Source organism: Astyanax mexicanus, chromosome 15 (genome assembly GCF_023375975.1).
Source record: "Astyanax mexicanus isolate ESR-SI-001 chromosome 15, AstMex3_surface, whole genome shotgun sequence".
Lineage (NCBI taxonomy): Eukaryota > Metazoa > Chordata > Actinopteri > Characiformes > Acestrorhamphidae > Astyanax > Astyanax mexicanus.
Window position 1 is genome coordinate 9,141,766 of NC_064422.1, and position 20,123 is coordinate 9,161,888.

The window sequence follows — 20,123 nt, forward strand, 5'->3', positions numbered from 1 at the left end:
CCCAGAGCCCTTTTCTTGTTATTTTCTTGATGACATCACCAGGCATCTAGAGATCTTCCTCTCAGCTCAGGAAGCCTCTGAAAGCTGATGTTAAAATGTGGTGCAACAAAAAAAAAAAAAACTTGACGCAACTCAATGCATTTATTTAAAAGCTTATTTATTGTATAAAAAGTAAATGTAGAAATATGCACATCATCATCTGGAGCACAGCTCCTGTATCTTGTACCGTCATGGTGGTAGTTATTGCTAGCATGCTGCGTTCTCCTTTTGTGCATCAGTGTTTTAGCAGCGCTGATTTATTTGTCCTTATCAATCACTGGTCAAAATGAATGTGGAGGATGTTGGAATAGGCTAAAGAGGTGTTATCCTCAACCAGACAGGTCATTGTTATGCTGCGTACTGTTTACCTTGTATCTTGTTGTCGAATGTTGCAGTTTCTAATGACGTCACGCTCAAGTTAACTTATATTGCTTGGCTGTGGGAATTTGCTAGTTCCAGGAAGGACATTTTAACTGGAATGCTTTTTATCTGGGAATCACGTTAACCCAAAGTTTAAAATCCAAGATGGCTGCCTCACATCAAGGCTCAATCCCATTTTACCCCTTGGCCCTACCACTTATCCATGCATGTTCATGCCTAGGGGTAAGGGTGCCCAGATTCTTGTTAGGCTGCAGGGGTAGGTTAGGGGAAGTGTTGGGGCTACTTGATCCTTTAAACTGAGATTTTTGTTTTAGAGGCACACTCAAAACAGAGGATTATAAGAAGCACTGGCACAAGCGACCAAAAATATCATTATTTTCATTGTTAAAATGATGGGAACCACTAGCTATATTACCATTGTTTAACATGTAGTGTAAATGTTTTATTGACTGTTTCTTCATAAGAAGCAAAAAATTAAATAAAAAAAGTCTAGCTAGCAATCCTTCCTGTTCCACCTTAAATAGAGTAAAAGATGACAGCGAGTACAGTATTTAAGGTGGAATGCTAATTTTAGCTCCCAATCACAGAGGAATTAAGTTGTGTGTGTATATATATAAATATCTGTATCATGTGCCTGAAGTGTTGTCCCAATTCTTAGAGGGAGGATTTTACCCCAACTCCACTTTTCTTTTTTTGATTTTTTTTTTTGCATTTTGCAAGTTGGATTACATCATTAGATTTGTGTTACAAGATTCTGTTTGCGAAAGGCTAGAATAAAAAAACTAAATAATTGAAAATTTGTTTTTCCACTATAATGAATGAAAAACTAAATAATTAAGTTTTATACCTATACCTATATTTTCTATTCTTGAATTTAGCTTAATATGATCAGAAAATTAAACTGCTGAATATTACACTGACCAGTAATGTCCAACCTCTATTCGTGGACATGATTCCATGGTGTTTGAATGGGCAAAATACAACACAATGCACTGTTAATAACTAGTACTGCTAACCTGGGGCAATGATAACAATTGGAAAGTTGGTGAGTACTGTGTTTACGACTGATTATGACACTAATAGATAGATGTGCTGTATAATAAACTCAATAATACTACTGCTTTAACCACTGTTGATGTGCAGAGCAGCCATCTTGAATTTTGAACATCAGAACTCAGATGGAAGGCAGCACAACTCTGGTTGATCTGTACTGCAGTTTTTTTAATGATATAATGGTCAGTTTAGCTGTGAAGAATCCAGACTCGGCCTGGGAGTCTTGTGCACAAATTTGCATGAGATTTCATATATGTTTAAAGGCACAACTGGGAAAAAAAAAAACCCAGAGCATTAGCATCTTTAGCATGCTAATGGAGCCGTATGTTTAGAAAGCTGCGTGATTTTACACACATCATGTTAAAAAAATAAAATAAAATAGTTGCACCCAGAAGGAATCAACCAACAGGAATGAAATTTGGTAGGTAGATTTGACATTATGAGAAATGCAAATTATTCAGGTTTCACGCTCAGATGGTCATGTGACATAAGCAGCTGTACCTTACTGACTATATATATAGGGTTGATTCCTGGTGCTCTTATGTTGGTAGCATCCTTTGCAAGCAAAGCCTGCCTCTGAGAACAGTTTAAAAGCAATTTGAGCTGTTGGAAGAGCTTGCGAGGGGTCGTATCGTAGCGAGGAATGGTCTTAAATTGTCCACCATGCATGGAGAGATGCAACAGCAAGCATAGATGCTCTTTGCTACAAAACAGTGCCTGCACCATTGGCAGACGGCTGCATGCACACAGACTATTACAATAGCCGCCCTTAACACCAAAATCAATTAATCAATTTCTGATAACCTTCTTCCTAATCCTCCTTCCAAACAGCATTGCAAAAATACACTTTCTTCTGGATGCAACTACTTTTTTTTTGTTTTGTTTTGTTATAGTGAAATGCATGGACCTCCTTTAGGAAATTGCTGGACATTCCAGTACCCAATAAAATATGCACATTTTTCATAAATAGCAAAGATCTAACCACTTTCACACAGTTCTCACAGAAGAGTCTTTGAAAGCTCTTTGGCACCAAGTGCAGCTTCTGAACTCGGTACTCGCTCACTTCTGTCACAGTAGTCACTTAAACGCCTAAATCACACACAAACACACACACACACACACATTATGGTACAAAACACATAAAAACAGCTTCTCCACATGACGAGGCTGACACCAGAGGCTATGTTCACATTATCAGGCTGCAGGTGCAAAACTGATATTTCTGCTCTGACTGGGCTTTAATCCTTTTTCTGGAAACCAGACCAATGGGAGCAAATCAGATCCGAGCCACGTCTTTTACGGTATGTGTAGCCTGATCCAGATAGCATTATGTCAATTGATCTCGAACATGTGTTATACATTTAGGGACACCTTGGGAATGAACACACCTGTATACGTTGTGAGTGAGGTTAAACACTGGCCAGCATGCTCACGACAAGGCAAATTGTAGGAGCCAGATGGGAGGAAGTTCTATTTCTGAAGCTGTGTGGGTATTTAACATTTCCCGATCAACAGTATCACATTTGAACTGTGAATACGTCACAGAAGGCATTATTACCACCCACAGTGAACAGTATACAGTACTGCAGTGGGTGGTAATGATCATACCAGGCGGTGTCTGGCTAGAATTGTCTTCTGAACAGACAATAGACTACGGCAGATATCATAAACATACAAATTCAATGCAGGAGGCCCATAGACATATCCCACAGATCAGTGCAGCATTGTTTAAATTCCATGTGATGTGGCAGATTTCTAGATGTCCCGTGACATATGGCATGTCAGTATAATTAATCAGTTATGTGATTTTTAACCCAGAAGAGCCCATGGTGATGTGTGTCACAGACCCTTTAAAAGCTGTGTAAAGTTTTTTACAGCACTTCACTTTAACTCATAAAGTCCCTAAATGACACATACTAAACATCCTGAGAGCATCACTACAGGACAGTGTGTAAATCTGCCTGTGTTCCTTTATCTGCCTTTATTTACAGAATGTAGGAATGCATTAGGAATAGTGCCGGAGATAAAACTAAACTAGTTTATTATTTGCTTCTACTGCTTTGATTTAACCATTTATGTGTTTGGTGTGGTGGCGCAGTGGATAACACCATTACTTGCCATCACATTGCGTGGGAGACTGCAGTTTAATTCCCGTTTTGGGAGACTGAATGTTGGGCTACACAAATAAAAGTGCCTGGGCAAAACTCTTAACAACTCTGTAATAGGAAAAACCTTGTAAGTCACTCTGGATAAGAGTGTCAGCTAAATGCTGTAAATGTAAATTTAATAGTTCAAATGCTTAAATTAATGTTTTCAGTTCCCTACAACTAGTTCTGACCTAAATTCTAGAACAGATTTTAATAATAGTTAAGAAATTGCTGTTGTCATATTTATGTTACATCAAGATTTTAATCTTAAAATATTTACATTCATGTTTCTGCAATAAGCTACTCAATTAATTAGAATATATTTGATTCAGTTTTGAAATTGGTATAAATATTCAGAAATGGGTCTGGGCTCTTATGGGTTAAAGAGACACTGTGATTGCATGTGATTTTCCATTTTATACACCCTCTGATGATGTATGCTGCCCCCCATCCCCCCCACCTTCTATCTGATCGCTGTTTCGAGGGTTACTAGTGGTAGTATTATGTATTTCCGTATTTTTTCTAATGCATGCTGGGTAATATAGGGAAAGATCACTCTTGGAAATATTTAGGCAGGGTGAGAGAATTGATCTAAGCAAAATAATAATCTGAATTAATGTTTGTAATGTGAACGTAGCCACCACAGCGTCGCAGTAGTTCGGATTCACTCTCCTCGGCCTGCAGTGCGGCGACTGCCCGTGGAGGGCGGGACTTAAATGTGGGTCCGTCTTATCTGACTCAAAGTTCATATTGCCTCAGGCTCCTTTCTGTGTGGAGGACTGTCCCAGGTGATCCCATCTCCATGAGGTGGATGGTTGGACGGTAAGAGCACCCGTGTTAACCAGTGACTGTTAAAAAAATGAATAAAAGAAAATAATAAGGAATTCTTTTTTTCTGAACTTTTTCCCCCTTACATTACTTTTACACTTTAAGTAGTTTTGAAACCAGTACTTTTAAACTTTTACTTAAAGGAGAATAAAAAATCTTGAGTTGATTCTTCAACGTCTACAGAAGTATTTTAAACCCTAGTATCTACAGTTCTACCTACAGAGTAATGAATGAGAATACTTTTTTTTACACCTTTGTTTAAAATGTGCAGCACTGTAACCAGAATTCACCAACTCTGCTAACTGCTACGAGTGAAAAGCTTGACTAAGAAATACCCTACCTGCTCTTCTCTACACCAAACAGGATTTTCCAGTTGTTTATTCTCCCGTTGTGATATGGATTCCGGAACACCTATAAAGAGAGAATATCAATTATTATTAACATTATTATGGCTGTCAAATTAATACATTCATTACTATTTATTAAATCATAGACATAATAACGTAAAACAATATAGTTAAATATATAGAAATTACAGAAAAAAATAATGTAAGATCATTATAATGTGCATTATTTAGTTGAGAGATGTTTATCTAAAAACATTGCACTTTCCAAACTAGTCCTAGGATATTCAACCAATAAAATCACAATTGGTCTTGATGCAATATTAAGACTAATATTACGGTAAGTAATCATTACATTTTTTTTTTTTTTTACTTTTTAAAAATTTGAGCAAGGCCTAATTGATAGAAGGTGCAGATGAATGGGGCATTAGCTTTATAAAATTAGCAGGCATATAACAGTGTCATACAGGGCATTATTATTAACAGACAAGTGACTCTGGCAGAAATCACATTTACATTTGATGCAGGAGGTCTTATAGGCCAGTGCAGCATTCATAAGCTTTTTATTCCATGACTATTGGCACATCAGTGTATTTATAGCTAAAATTGCTTACAGTTAAAACATAAACTGCCTGTAAGTTTAAAACCTGAGCATAACTGGCTCACCTTGCCCCTCTCTCTCAGTCGTCTTCTCTCTTTACGGTTGATGTGTCTCTCCACGCTGGTCTCTCCTCTGGTGATCAGCACGGCGTGCCAGATGGTCAGGGCTCCCAAAGCCATCGCCACCGAGCTGAAACCAACACAAATCTGCAGTTAGAGACTTAAAACGCCTTTAAAATGCTCAATAAAAGTTCAATATATGGTGGAGTCTAACCTGGTAAGAACCCACAGGTAAAGAAGGCTCTTATGAAACAACCTCTCGTGAGACGTAAACGGAGGAGGAGGAGTCTGATAGTAGCTCTGATGGACAAATAGAGGACAAAATTAAATATTCAACCTTACAAAAATTCCTATTTAAAAGTGGCTGGGGATTGCTGGATGGATGGTGGATCTGATGGACCAGTCAGTAAAACCATAAAAAAAATTCAGAAAATGCTTAATGTAACTAAATTCTTGAAATCAGTTCATTGTGTATTTGTTTAGCTATTTACATTATTTATTTGTAATTGTCTGTGTACAGTTTATATTCATACGTTAAATGTTTTGTGGTAGATTTCTCTTTTTACATTACATTAAATCTTTTTATAAAATTCTGTGATAATATTATTTTTATATAAAAAAAAATAAGGGTCTTGTTAAGTCACTGTTTACCGAATAGACAAACATTTATATTTTTTTGCTTCTACTCAATATTTAAAGATGTTATATTTTAATATAAAAAAAAATACATTTCTCAAAATGAAAATATGTCAATGATTTGCCATATCACCAAGAATATTGTTATCGCAAAAATACCCTGAAATATTGTGGTATTATTTTTTTATATTATTCATCCACCACTACTATAAATATATATGTATATGTATATGTATATATATATGTTTGGGTGCTTGTTGGAAGAGCCGGAAGATTTGTAGTATCTCTCCCACAAACACTGCTAAATACCAAAGTAAATGAATCAATATTGTATCAATATCAGTATTGCTGAGTAGCATCACAGCGCTAACGCTCGGAGGAAAGCACAGTGACTCGGTTCTGATACATCAGCTCACAGACGCAGCCTAGGAGTGATGAGGGTGAGAGAGCACCATCTACTGTACCCACCCAGAAAGAGCAAGGCCAATTTTGCTCTCCCAGGACTCTGGCAGCTGATGGCAGCCACCACCATTTCCTGATCATAGTTTCACAGGTCTATACATAGTTTCACTCTATACTGTCATTTACTTACTATTTATACCACACTGTCTGACTAGAAGTGTGTATACATTTCTTTTTGGTGATAAAGGAGAACTTTAGCCAAAATGTTTAAATGCACCATCACTACATCTGTTGTAAGCGACAGATTTAATAACAGGTTGCATGATTTATTTTGCAGGATGGCTTTAGGAGCCTCCACACACCTCTAGTTACTGCCAGAACACCACGAAACACCACTAACACCATGTACCCCAGTCAAACACAGACTAATCACTTTACGTAATCTAATCTACGGACAGAGAGTGTGTGAAGAGGGCTGCAAGTTCACTGGTAAGTAGATTGAGTTTTTCAGTCCTCCTGGAACTGAAGGTACGTCCTGGACCTTCCATGAATATGACTAGGTTGTGCCTGCTTTCAAATCCAATTAGCTCTACTACTTGGTATCAAGCCACCGATCAGATTACGTGGTCAGACCGGGTAACAGGCTAGTGAGAAAAGCTGCAGTGTGGCGGGACGTCTCAGTGTGTTCAGTGAGTGCTTGCAGCCTCTCTGTGCTACCTGTCCGGGGGGCACGAGGCTATAGAGGACCCCCGCCCCGAACACTGGCTCTCCCTGCATGTGCACCTCCTCATAACGGGGCGACTGAGGGAACAACGTTTTTACGTTATTTAAGCCATTTAAGCCATTTCATTTTAGTGCTGATCACATGACATGTACTATTGATGTTCTGCAAAGTGTAAATAAGCCACCTCCTCTACAGACATACACTGTTTAACACACAGTCATTTAATTAATTAATTTAATTAGTAAATTAATAGTTCATCAAATTTATAAATAAAAAACGTACGTGTACACAGCTCTATGCGTGCGTATGTGTTTGTATGCCAGTGTTTAGTGTTGTGTACCATTTTATACGCATCTGCCTTCAGGTTCTTAGCTAGCTAATATCGCCCTGGTTTACCGGAACACTCAGGGTTAGGTGTCATTAGCGGTTAGCTGCTAATGCTAATGCTAATGCTCCAGCCCTTGTGGAAGTCTGAAAATTTAAGCTTACTTATTTACTTAAATAAGCCACCTCCTCTACAGACATACACTGGTTAACACACAGTTATTTTATTCATTAATTTAATTAGTAAATTAATAGTTCATCAATTTGTAAACAAAAGTAAAATTACATTTATTTTAGTAATAAATAAAATAAAAGTACAATTATTTTATACACTGACATCCCAAGCTGTCATGTTTCATGCACTGACCTATGGGATATACATGTGGTGCTTCCTGCAGTCTTGTGTTGGTTTGCAGGGAAAATTTTAACCAGGTACAGCAGGTCACGACCATTACAACCCACTGCGCTGTCTATACTAGAAGGGCTCACTCCAAGTCTGAGCAGTGTTCAACCTCACTGACAAGATAACACCTCACAACCTATACAGCTGTGGGAGATCCCGAGTCGTTTCCTGAGGTTACACTTTAGAATCAATTTACGTCCACAATAACAAATAAATTCTGTCCCACGCCACAAGATATTCTGACGGGTCCCACGGGAGTGCAGACCTCTATACACAGCATTGATATTTAATTGTTAGTTGAGATGTTAAAATTCCATGAAAAGTAAACTGTTATTTTATTCAGATTTAATTAATGTGCTTTATATATATACTATAACAGTTCTCGTAAAATTTTGATTTAAACCATGCAATATATCGTGTTGCTTACAGTATTGCAATATATCGGAATATACTGAATCGTAACCCCTGTATCTCTAACCTTTTGCCATTACCCAGCCAGAACTTATATGTTATATTTTTATTATAGTTATTTACAAATTCTAAAGAAACGTATAACCCAGGGCACAGTTAAGCAAAAGCATCTCAGATTTAAGAACATCTTAACACAAAGAGAGAGAGAGAGAGAGAGAGAGAGAGAGAGAGAGTGCTTAGTATGATGATCACTCGACCATCTCAACCAAGAATCACATTAGCCCTAAGAAGCTTTTGGGAAATTCAGCCCTGGCTGGTAACTCACTCACATACTTTATACAAACTTAAGATTTTCCGAAATTATTGCTTAAATGCTGTATCCTTGGTGCGGGACATCACTGAAACTGTGTGATTGTAAAATTCAATGCATAAATATTATAAAAAGAATATTAAATTTAGCTTATTTGTTTTTAACTTATTTACACTTCAACATGTTATTTGGAGAGTATGCCAAAATATTTAAATCTGCATCAAGCCATTCCTCAGATATTTTGCAACATCCAAATTTTTCCACACAAAAAGAGAGAGAAATGCAGACTGCCAGGCGATCCTTTGCTTACCTCGATGGCATTATAAGCATCCAGGAACATGTCTTTGGCGCTGATGCTGCAGTAGATGCAGCCCATGGTCATATAGAGGCAGAAGGAGAAGAAGTAGCGATGGTTAAAGTGGCCCACGCAGTTATTTAGCCAGGCTGGATGATAAATTGGTTAAGGAAACATGCATAGAAGGATTTTAAACATAAAATGGAAGTAAGGAACATTTACACAAATACATCAAAGGTATTTATATAAATTATCTGTGTAGAAGTGCAGATACAAGGGTTTTACAAACTTAAAAGTAAATATAAGTAATATAAGGGGGAAAAATGCCATTAAGAGAAAAATCTTAGGCTGCACCACAGAGTCCTATAGTGCACTACCGTAGAAGTAAAAAGTTGTCTGAAGAATAATTACTCCAGTAACGTATAGATAACCAACATTTATACTTAAGTAAGATAACTAAGTATAAGTAATGTCATATAAATAGAGTTGTTCTTGTTCTTATGATTTTTGATTCTTAGTAAACTATATTGGCATTTAATTCCAGAAATTTACTTATTTGCAAGCTGATGCCTGTTAAACATTTTTTGCTGTATAGCGAATCTTATCTCAACACAATGCAACCAGTCATTCCACGCTCTCCAATTAAATTTAACAGGCTGTGGGGAAATGACAAGAAAAGTGAAGGCGTCTTTATCATCAACAGAGCGGAAAAGGATACGACAATGATGGTCCATTTTCAAAACACACCTGTAACAGACAGACAATGAGAGTAGAAACACTTAATGCAATGTATACAATTTATAAAAAGCAACTGTACTGCTAATATTATAGTATTTCTTTCTGAATATATAAAGTTTCAGTCAAATGGAATGCTGATTTTGACTGCAACTAATGACTATTATAGCAGTCGACTAATCAGCAGATTACTTGTTTGATTAGTCGTGATTATTATTTTTTTTCATGCCCTCCATTTGTACTTCCTACTAGTGAGGACAGCTAAACATTTAGGCCCCAAGACCAATTTTGCAGTGCATTTTGGTAGTTTGATATACCTATATTAAACTAAAAATTACAAAATATATTATAGGAAACATTCACAGAGGCTGTCTGTTATTTCTCAGAAGTCCTATGATACTTCTATGTATATTTTTTTTTACTTTTTTTTACAAGGAGATCCCTTGCTGAAATGAAAGATTGTCTAAGAAAATAAAGGTTTTTTCATTAAAGTCTGTAGTTACTACAAGATCACTCAAAAATGATACATTTCTTTGATTTTACCAAATTGAAAACCCCTGGAATATAATCAAGAGGAAGATGGATGATCACAAACCATCAAACCAAACTGAACTGCTTGATTTTTTGCACCAGGAGTAAAGCAGCATAAAGTTATCCAAAAGCAGTGTGTAAGACTGGTGGAGGAGAACATGCCAAGATGCATGAAAACTGTGATTAAAAAAGGGTTATTCTACGAAATATTGATTTCTGAAAGCTCAGCATCTTTTTTGTTATTTCAGCTATTTTTTATTTTCTATACAAAAACGCTCTAAATGGCAATATTTTTATTTGGGAGAAATGTTGTCCGTAATTTTTTAATAAAACAACAATTTTACTCAAAACATAGACCTATAAATAACAAAATCAGAGAAGCTGATTCAGAAACTGAAGTGGTCTCTTAATTTTTTTCCAGAGCTGTAGCTTAATTTTAACAAAGTGGACAGAGTTCTGTTGGCCAGCTAACATTAGTTTGACTTATGTTAGTAAAGTTAATGTTAATTTAACTCACTTTCTCTACCACTCTCTCACACTCTAGTCTCCCACCCACACTGAAACCTCATTGGATACTTAAGCTTAAGGGGAAGCCAATCAAGATGCTCAGGATTTGTCACGCTCTCACTTTGTGTGTGTGTGTGTCTCTTCCTCTCTCGCCTTTTTTTTTTTCTCTCGCTCCATCACACATTAACGACATGTCGACAATGAAATTCTGCATCGTCAATTTTTTATAGTCGACATTGTCAATTCTGCCGACTAATCGTTGCAGCCCTAATGCTGATGATGGTAAATATTGACAAATATGAACAAATATATGTACCATAAATGTCAGGGCAGTTTCAAGGCATTTGATACACATGATAAATGCTGGTGCTCAGAAAGCCAGTGGGGAACTTACGTGTTGCAGATGCTGCAGTGGTGTGTTCTGGCCGGTTTGGGAACAATACATTTCTTACAGATGGTCACTGTTGGAATATCACTCTTCTCCTAAAATAAAAGAGGCTGCGGGTTAACGCTCACATACAGATTTAAACTCATCACTAATGCTAATATAAATGCTGATTAGCAGCAATAAGCACCTGTGGTGGGTATCCGGGTGAGGTTGTAGAGGCTTTGTAATAGTGAAAGACCACCATTACGAGGTTCCAGTGGCCGTAACAGAGGTGCCAGAGGATCCAGTGAGCGGGGTAGGTCTCTATGATCAGCGGGATCACGCAGAGATACACTATCACCACCACAGAGCTGGTGAGGGCAATCACCAGGCACACAAACACCTTCCAGAAGACAAGACAAGACCGTCTTATTAGATTTTATTCATTTAAAGCTTCAGTAAAATGAAGTGCTTTCTTTCTAATTAAGTTCATCTTGATTTTATAAACCATATACAGTTTCATCCTTCACTGTACTGGTTTAGCAAGGACAATTTCTTTCATTTTTGATACAAGACATTTGGGTTAAAGATTTAAAGATGGATGTAAGATTTGAATTAAAGATATTTAAATCTAATCAAGCCACAAAAGGTTTGAGCTAATTAGACTAGAATTAACCTCTACCAAACTGTGGAGAAAGAAAGAATCCAAACATACGGTACCAGTCAAAAGTTTGGACACACAAATGCATTGTAAATTTAATATTGACGAATATATTAAAGCTAGCAGCCGGCGCCAGGGGGCAGGTTATGTGGAGTCTATGTATATATGTCTGTCATTATCAGTACAGTGATGGAGGTGCCCGGAGCTACAAAGAAGTGCTATGGGATGTAAACCGTGGTTTTTAAAAAGCTTCTTGTGCATTTTTAAGGTTATTAATGCCCCTATTTAAATATCAGTTCTCTTCGGATTCTACCAAGGAGGTGTGGAGCTACTTTGAGCCTGAAAAAAGTAAAATATGTTGGGCAAAAAGCACAAAATTACTGTATCTCAGTAAGCTGTAGAAGAGGGGAAGTGTGCATTAAAATTATTCTTCAAGCTACAGTATTAATATATTTAAACAGGGCTACAGTTACTTCCTCGTACTTAGCGTTTTGGGGAGTATTATCTCTTGTGCTGAATAAATGACACCGCATTCAGGACTGATTCTGGATTGTCTGGGGCTCAAGAGGAACTTTTCTCCGAGCTGTGGATCGATTCCATTCCTCTCACTCCAGTCACTGCAGTATGTTAGCTTGTTATGCTAACTGGCTAGCAGTATCTAGTGAGCTGTTGGCTTCTTTGGTGGCACTATTTTACATTGTGTGCTTCTACACAGCGCTCTGCAGTGCCTCTAGTGGTATGGTGGTATGTAAAAAATGCATACCGGTTCTAAAATTCCCCCCCCCCCTTCTAAAATACCGCCCTTTTCAAACTCTCTAGTAACTTTTTTTAAAGCAACTAGCGACAAATCTAGCAAATTTTGGTGGTGTTATTTTAGACTTTTGGAGACTCTGAGATGAACACACATGCTCTTCAGTTATTTGTATATAACAGGTTTGAAACTAAAGAATAAATAAATAAATAAATTACATAAAAAAAAAAAAAAAAGAAAACCTGAAGTAAGCAAAGTCGGTCCCAAGCTCAGATAAAAGAGGAGGGTTGAATGTAGAATAGCAGTTTCTGCTAACTGCTACTCTTATGCTAACATTTAACAACACGGCAAAAAAAAATTAGTTGTGTAATTTACGTAAAATTGTCAAGTTATTTCGATTTTTAGGACAGCCAATAGCTACTTTCCTTACTGAGGAGTTGGCAACACTACACTACTTATCAGTGACAAAATATTTTAAATTGATGCACCCTAGTTACTGATGTCAGTACAGAAAGGCACATGGGTCAACTCACCACCCCGAACCAGCGGGTCAGGTTATCCACCAGCCAGTAAACGGGCTCGAACATGGAGTCGAGCACCGTGTCCCAGTTGGAGAGGGTGTTGAAGTAGAGGGAGTTGAGGACGACTTTTCCGTAGTTCCACAGATCCCGGACTCTTCCGGGCCGCTTGGGCCGCCTCCGCCGAGGACACAGCCGGAACCAGCGCAGGGAGAGGTGCATGACCCGGGAGAAATACCACCTCCAGCTACGCATCCCCCCCCTCCCTGAAACACACACACACACACACACACACACACACACACACACACACACACACACAGTCACAATCACAAACACACTCCAACTCCACAGTCCAAATCAGAACCTCCTCCATCTGCTGCCTCGTATCGTACGCAATAATATCACCAACATTTTTTAATATCGTGAACAATATTATACCCTGAAATATGGTGCCATATTACCCACTCCTAATTATTACATCAGGGTACTACTTTTTTGCTGACTGCTGTGCTGATCTACAGTACTCGGCCTGCAGCCTCGTGCCTACGACCGCAGCACAGCAGTGCCAATATTACACGTTATAACACTCCCTCTCGTGTATTATTGCTTAAATATTTATTATTAAAAGCTTAGTCTTAAGGAAGAAGAGTGTGATTAATCACATAATTCTATTATGATTAATTTTTAATTAAGTTATGAAAAGTCAACTGATGAATACGAAAGAATAGGTAGGATAAAGGAACACGTAACATGAAATCAGTGTAAATGCATGAATATTATAAATATATTTTCAGCAACAGTTCATGCATTTCAAATTAATTAATTTTGCAATCTTTTTTTTTGCATCGTTTGATACCTCTAGTTTTTATTTGTACTCTGAAGAAAAAGAGAAGTTATTGTAGGTCAAACTCATTGTCTTGCAGCTTGAGTATGACACACGTGTCTAACCCTTGAACCATCCCGTAACCTTAGAAAGTAAACACAATCTAAAAGTAACCACAGATTGACGTCAGCACGTTGAGTGTTCCACTGACATGGAAGACAAACACACACTTAAAATAAATATGCAACAAAGAAATATAGCATCATCCAAACCAGAGACGCTGTTAAATCAGAAGACCAATAACTTGCTGACATACGACTGGGAGATCTTTTAACACTCAACCCTGTGTCCATTTATGTCCTGGTAAAGTTCTTCCCTTTAGAAAAAGAGACAATCAGCTTGTTGTTTATGCTTTAAGTAAAGGGGTGGGGTCAGCATGCCAGTGGGGAAGCCCCCTTCAACCAGGAGATCTGCGCAAGTGCAGCAGCCATAGCAAACTGAGTTTTTTTTTGTGCATTTTTGAGCCAAATGCTACAAACTGTTCGTATCACTGTTCATTTCTGGCAGATTTTATCAGTGATTTAAAACATGTTGTTCAAATGGTAATTAAACCTTCAGTTTATAGTGTTTTAGACTCTTCTTATACAAACAGACGGAAGGCTGGTCTTGCATGAGTGGATATAAAAAGGCTACGGAGTGAACTGACTTGCCTCTAAAAAGCAGCATGCTAAACTACAGCAGCATGCTTAAGTTTGTGCACCCCTTATCTAAATATCTTCCACTTTGAATAGTGAGCTGAAGTAGGAACGCACCAAATATTTTTGCAAACATTTTCAGCCAGAAAAAAAAAACACTTGTGTTTTTCTCACGAGTAAATGAAATGGCCAAATAATTAATTCTGTACAATGACTTTTTTTTATTTTAAGCCATATTAAGTGTTTTCTCTAACTGAGGATAATTTAAGTGACAGCCCCCCAATTTGCATGAAAAAAAAACGCATCCAGCATCATTTATTATGTACACAATTTAAAATATTTATATAAGGATGGACTGATCATGTTTTGTGCCTGATGTTTAAATTAAGTCAAATGTGAAGATAGACAAATATCAAAATGCATACAAAATTATATGTGTATAACGAAACATCTGCTTATAACAATTTAGTCCCAGTTGATACATTTAAAAATGTTGATGCATGGGTTTTCCCAGATTTATAGATGCATATATTCATATATCTCTCTTATAAAACATATAAAATATTCAAATTTTCTGAGATACTGACCTTTTGGGTTTTCATTGGCTGTAAGCCATAATCATCAAAGTTAAAATAAATAAGCACTTAAAATAGATCACTCTTTGTTTAATATATCTATATAATATATGAGTTTCACATTTTGAACTAAATTACTAAAATAAAGTAACTTTTCAATTATATTCTATTTTTTTTAGATGTACCTGTATATACTGTACATCAACAAATCTGGATATTAATTTGGATCCTTCTCATATCAGTATATCAGTAAATCAGTAAATCAGAGGGTCCCAAATGCAATAATTTTAGTGATGCTCTTCTGGATCATCAAATATCAAGCCTGTTACAATAGATACTTAATCAACTTATCGTACAATATATAGACTATATTTTTTAATGACCTCAATATTTTCCAATATGTTTACTTAAAGAGGATATCCCATTCATGCAAGTAAGTCTGTATATGAGACTTCTGTTTGCCTCATATACCCATCAGGTCAATCTGTAACTTCCTAAAACTTTCCTAAAAAACAAAGCCATTTTAAAAATAATCATCCTTACCTAGAGTCTAATCCTCTGCTTCCATTAAAAATGTCAAAATCAATAAAAAAAAATAACAAAGCTTATTAAATCGGCTTAAAACATCCTCATCTTCATCAATTCCATCTTCAGCACTGAGTGAAAGTGAGCTGGTTCTGATCTGGGCAGGCTGGCGAGCGGGTATGAAGACTGGGAGACTGGGACAGAGTGACTTAACAGCCAAAGCTAAAAAAAAAAAACACAACGACAACAAAACAAGCACCCCCTTAAATATTTAAACAATTTATGTCCAATACACTTTCCATCAGGAAAGCCAACCTGGAACGGACACGAGGTAACTCAGCACCGAATGAATTTCCTCAGGGTGAAGAACAAGGAGTCACCTGATATGAGATCCCTTCACGAAAGTTATTAACTCCGAGGATAAGAGCAGGCCTTACGCATGTCTCCCCACTCATTAATTCTTAAAAAAGGTTTCAAAAGCAACGAATAGGTCATCTGAGATATGCTGCAGAGCCCAAACAGCCCCGCCCTGAGACTTTTTACTCATCACCTTAATGTTGAACTTGCAGGTAAACCATAAAAGCCCTTAATCAACAGGTTTATGCACTGCAGAACCAGTCCTTATATACAGAAGCCCATTCCCACGAACTAAGAGGAAGGGCTTTGGAAGTGCAGCAAATATATACACTACCAGTCAAAAGTTTTAGAACACCCCTATAGTTTAGTAGTCCAGTAGCAGTGCTGCATGACCCAGAAATGCATAGCAATGACTTTATCACTGCACCTCACCCGTCAGACCTCTACACTGTAAACCCATACATTGTTTTTACTCAAATGATTTAAGTCTGTTTTACATAAAATTGGATATTTCTAAACAATACTCAACTATTTTGAGTTAGTTGAACATTTGTGGGCACATACTGTATATATTCAAACTGAGATCTTTGAGTTGAACCAACTTATAATAACTGAGTTTAGTTTGTTGCCATTGGCAGCTTCTTGTCCATTGGCTTCTGTCACAATCTATTTGCATACTGGGTGTCCAACAGTTTCTGTCAGTATCATTACTTTAGCTAGTATTTTATTATTTTAACATATTGTCATTATTTTGAGATACTAATTTGATATTTTGAAACTGTATACCATTATTTCTGAGGTACTGTCATTATTTCTAGCTGCCAATTTTTTTTTGTAAAATTAACACATTGTTTAGATAATAAGGCCTTATTTTGAGGGTAGTACATCTACAGTAGTTTTGAAGATTCACATATATAAAAAAAGGCAATTCTATAAGGCACCTAATGTCTGGATCACATGACGTAGTTCAAAACTGGCTGCAGTGTAAATAAGTCATGCTATAACCACATGACTGACAGCACCAGTAAGGGAGGGGTAGCAGACTGTACATAGTCAAACTATGTCAGTGCTTATTTTTTATAGAGAAAAAAAAAAAAAAAAAAAAAAAAAAAAAAAAAAAAAGCAGGGCAATGTTTGTTATCACGGTCTCCACAGTCCATACCCTCTTACCCTCAACCACATGCCACCTGTCTGCCCTGCACTGTCCAGAAACCCAAACCTGCCCCCTGGTTCCAGTGCCATGGTTATGATTGACATACTGTAACAGTGCACTCGGCCCTGTCTCTGATCTCCATCTGCGCTTTACTTTCACTGTTGATAAAACACAGCAGCTCATTAATAACAGATATGGTGTTTGCTGTGAGGTCTGATTGCATTCAGCATCACAAGAATATACGTGAGATCAGTGGAATACATTCTGTCTTTTATTCAAGGCTTAAACTGACTTCTTATTTCAAGTTACTAAAACGTTATTTTGAGATTCTATAACTATTTTGAGATACTAAGTCATAATTCTAAGATTATGTTAGGCCATTATTTTAAGGTACTAAGTCGTTATTTTGAGATGTTAAGATGTTATTTTGAGATAAGTCGGTATTTTGAGAAACCTGTCATTATTTTAAGATGTTGCTGTTATTTTGAGATACTAGGTTATCTTCAGATACTGTCATTATTTAAGATAATAAATCGCTTATTTGTGAGGCTACATCATTATTTTGAGATACTAAGATGTTATTTTAAGGTACTCAGATGTTATTTTAAGATACTAAGCTGTTGTTCTGAGATAATATGATGTTATTTTGAGATACTAAGTCTTTATTTTAAGATACTGCCATTCTTTTGAGATAAGTCGTTACTTTGAGATGCATAGTCATTATTTTGAGATACTAAGTTGTCATTTTGAGATAATACAAAATAATTTTTATATACTAAGCGATTATTTGCAGATGTCTTCGGATACTGTCATTCTTTCAAGATAATATATGGTTATTTTGTGAGGCTACGTCATTATTTTGAAATATTAAGATATTATTTTAGATGCTAAGTTGTTGTTTTGACATATTACAACATTATTTTGATAAACTAAACCATTGTTTTCAGATGCTGCTGTTATTTTGAGATACTAGATATCTTCAGATACTGTCATTATTTTGAGATATTAAGAAATTATGTTAAGATACTCAGATGTTATCTTGAGATACTTGGTCGTTGTTTTAAGATACTAAGTCGATATTTTGATATACTAAGTTGTTTTATCGAGATACTGTGATTATTGTATGGTTCTGATTGATATACTTTAACAGTGCACTGGGCCCTTTCACTGTTGATAAAACACAGCAGCTCAATAATAACAGATGTGGCTTTTGCTGTGAGGTTTGATTGCATTCAACACCACGAGAACATACGTGAGATCAGGTCTGAGTGTTTATAGAGGAATACATTATTCTGCTGTGTTTTATTCGAGGCTTAAATTGACTTTTTGTTAAATTATCCGTTCCACCTTAAATGGAGCATCAGTTGCATTCGGTCGCCTCAGGCGACGGAATGTAACTGCTGCACTATTTAAGGTGGAACGGGTAATTAAAAAAGCTCTACAGTAGCAAGGACAGCAGGTAAACAATTCGCGTTGTTTACGTTAGACAATTAAATTACTCACCAATAATGGTTCCTTAAAAAGTCAGGAACGTGTTCATCACGGAGCTGGCCTTTAAGACATTTCTAAATAATAAAGAATTAAGGTTAAATTTAGCTAAGAACCCCCGTTCAGTTCACCGCTCTACGGCTTCATGTGAGCGATTTGACTCAATTTCAAAATAAGAGTCCTCTTGTCTTTACCTCAGTAGTGTACGGCCTGGTTTCCTAGACTTATCTTCAAAAATATATATATAATAAGTAAAAATATATAAATTCGTCATATCAACTATTTTCCTATTTTTATTGTTGCCTAATTTTAATGAGCTTTTATATGCTTTTGGATAAGTGCAATAGTATTTATACAAGACTAAATAAATGTGTTAAATAAATAAATACACAAATAAATAAATAATTAGACAGTAAAAATGAGTAAATAATAATTTTAAAAATAAGTAAAAAAAGGACATACATACACACTAAATTACCAGGCAGAGGAGCTCATTCAGTCTTTTGTGTTCAACTGCACTACATCCATTCTCCATTACACACACACACACACACACACACACACACACACACACACACACACACACACACACACACACACACACATACACACACTAAAGACTGGACTTTTATACTTTTATACCTTACATTTTACTTCTTATTTTATTGTATTTATATGTATCGTTATATTTTATTTTATCTATCTATCTATCTATCTATCTATCTATCTATCTATCTATCTATCTATCTAAATAAGTAAACTGAAGTAATTTCAAAATAATGACTTAGTATCTCATTATAACGTCATAGTGTCTCAAAATAATGACTAAGCATTTCAAAATAGCATTTTAATATCTTACAATAATGACTTACTATCTTTAAAAAATGACTTAGAATTTTGAAATGTCTTAGCATCTCAAAATAATGACTAAATAATAACATCATATCTCAAGATAACGATTTAGTATTTTAAAATAATGATTTGATATCTCAAGATAATGACTTAGTATCTCAATATAACAACTTGGTATCTTAAAACAGTGACTTAATATCTTAAAATAACGACTTAGTATATTAAAGTAATGGCTTAACATCTCAAAGTAATGGCTTAATATCTTAAGATAACCACATCGAATCTCAAGATAATGTCTTAGAATTTCAAAATAATGATGTAGACCCCAAAATAATGACTTAGCATCCCAAAGTAATGACATAATATCTTAAAAATGACATAGTATCTCAAAATAAATACGCAGTATTTCAAAATAATGACTTAGTATATCAAAATAACAACTTAGTATCTTAAAATAATGAGATGGCATCTCAAAATAATCATTTAGTATCTAAAAATAGCAACTTAGTATATTAAAAGAATGAGATAGCATCTCAAAACAATGACTTAGTATCTCAAAATAGCAACTTAATATATTTAAAAACGACTTAGAATACCTAAGTAATGAGACAGCAACTCAAAACAA

General features: G+C 36.1%; 1 protein-coding gene across 1 annotated transcript; it reads right to left on the minus strand.

The window, feature by feature from the left end:
• Positions 1-136: 136 nt before the first annotated feature.
• Positions 137-18,819, minus strand: zdhhc16b (zinc finger DHHC-type palmitoyltransferase 16b). Its single transcript, XM_007233563.4, has 10 exons — positions 18,662-18,819; positions 13,043-13,293; positions 11,306-11,500; positions 11,125-11,213; positions 9,676-9,704; positions 8,973-9,106; positions 5,667-5,752; positions 5,459-5,582; positions 4,789-4,859; positions 137-4,468 (listed from the first exon to the last, which is right to left on the minus strand). Exons 2-10 carry the CDS (start codon positions 13,280-13,282, stop codon positions 4,366-4,368), a joined length of 1,071 nt encoding a protein of 356 aa, XP_007233625.3. The 5' UTR covers positions 13,283-13,293; positions 18,662-18,819; the 3' UTR covers positions 137-4,365.
• Positions 18,820-20,123: the final 1,304 nt, after the last annotated feature.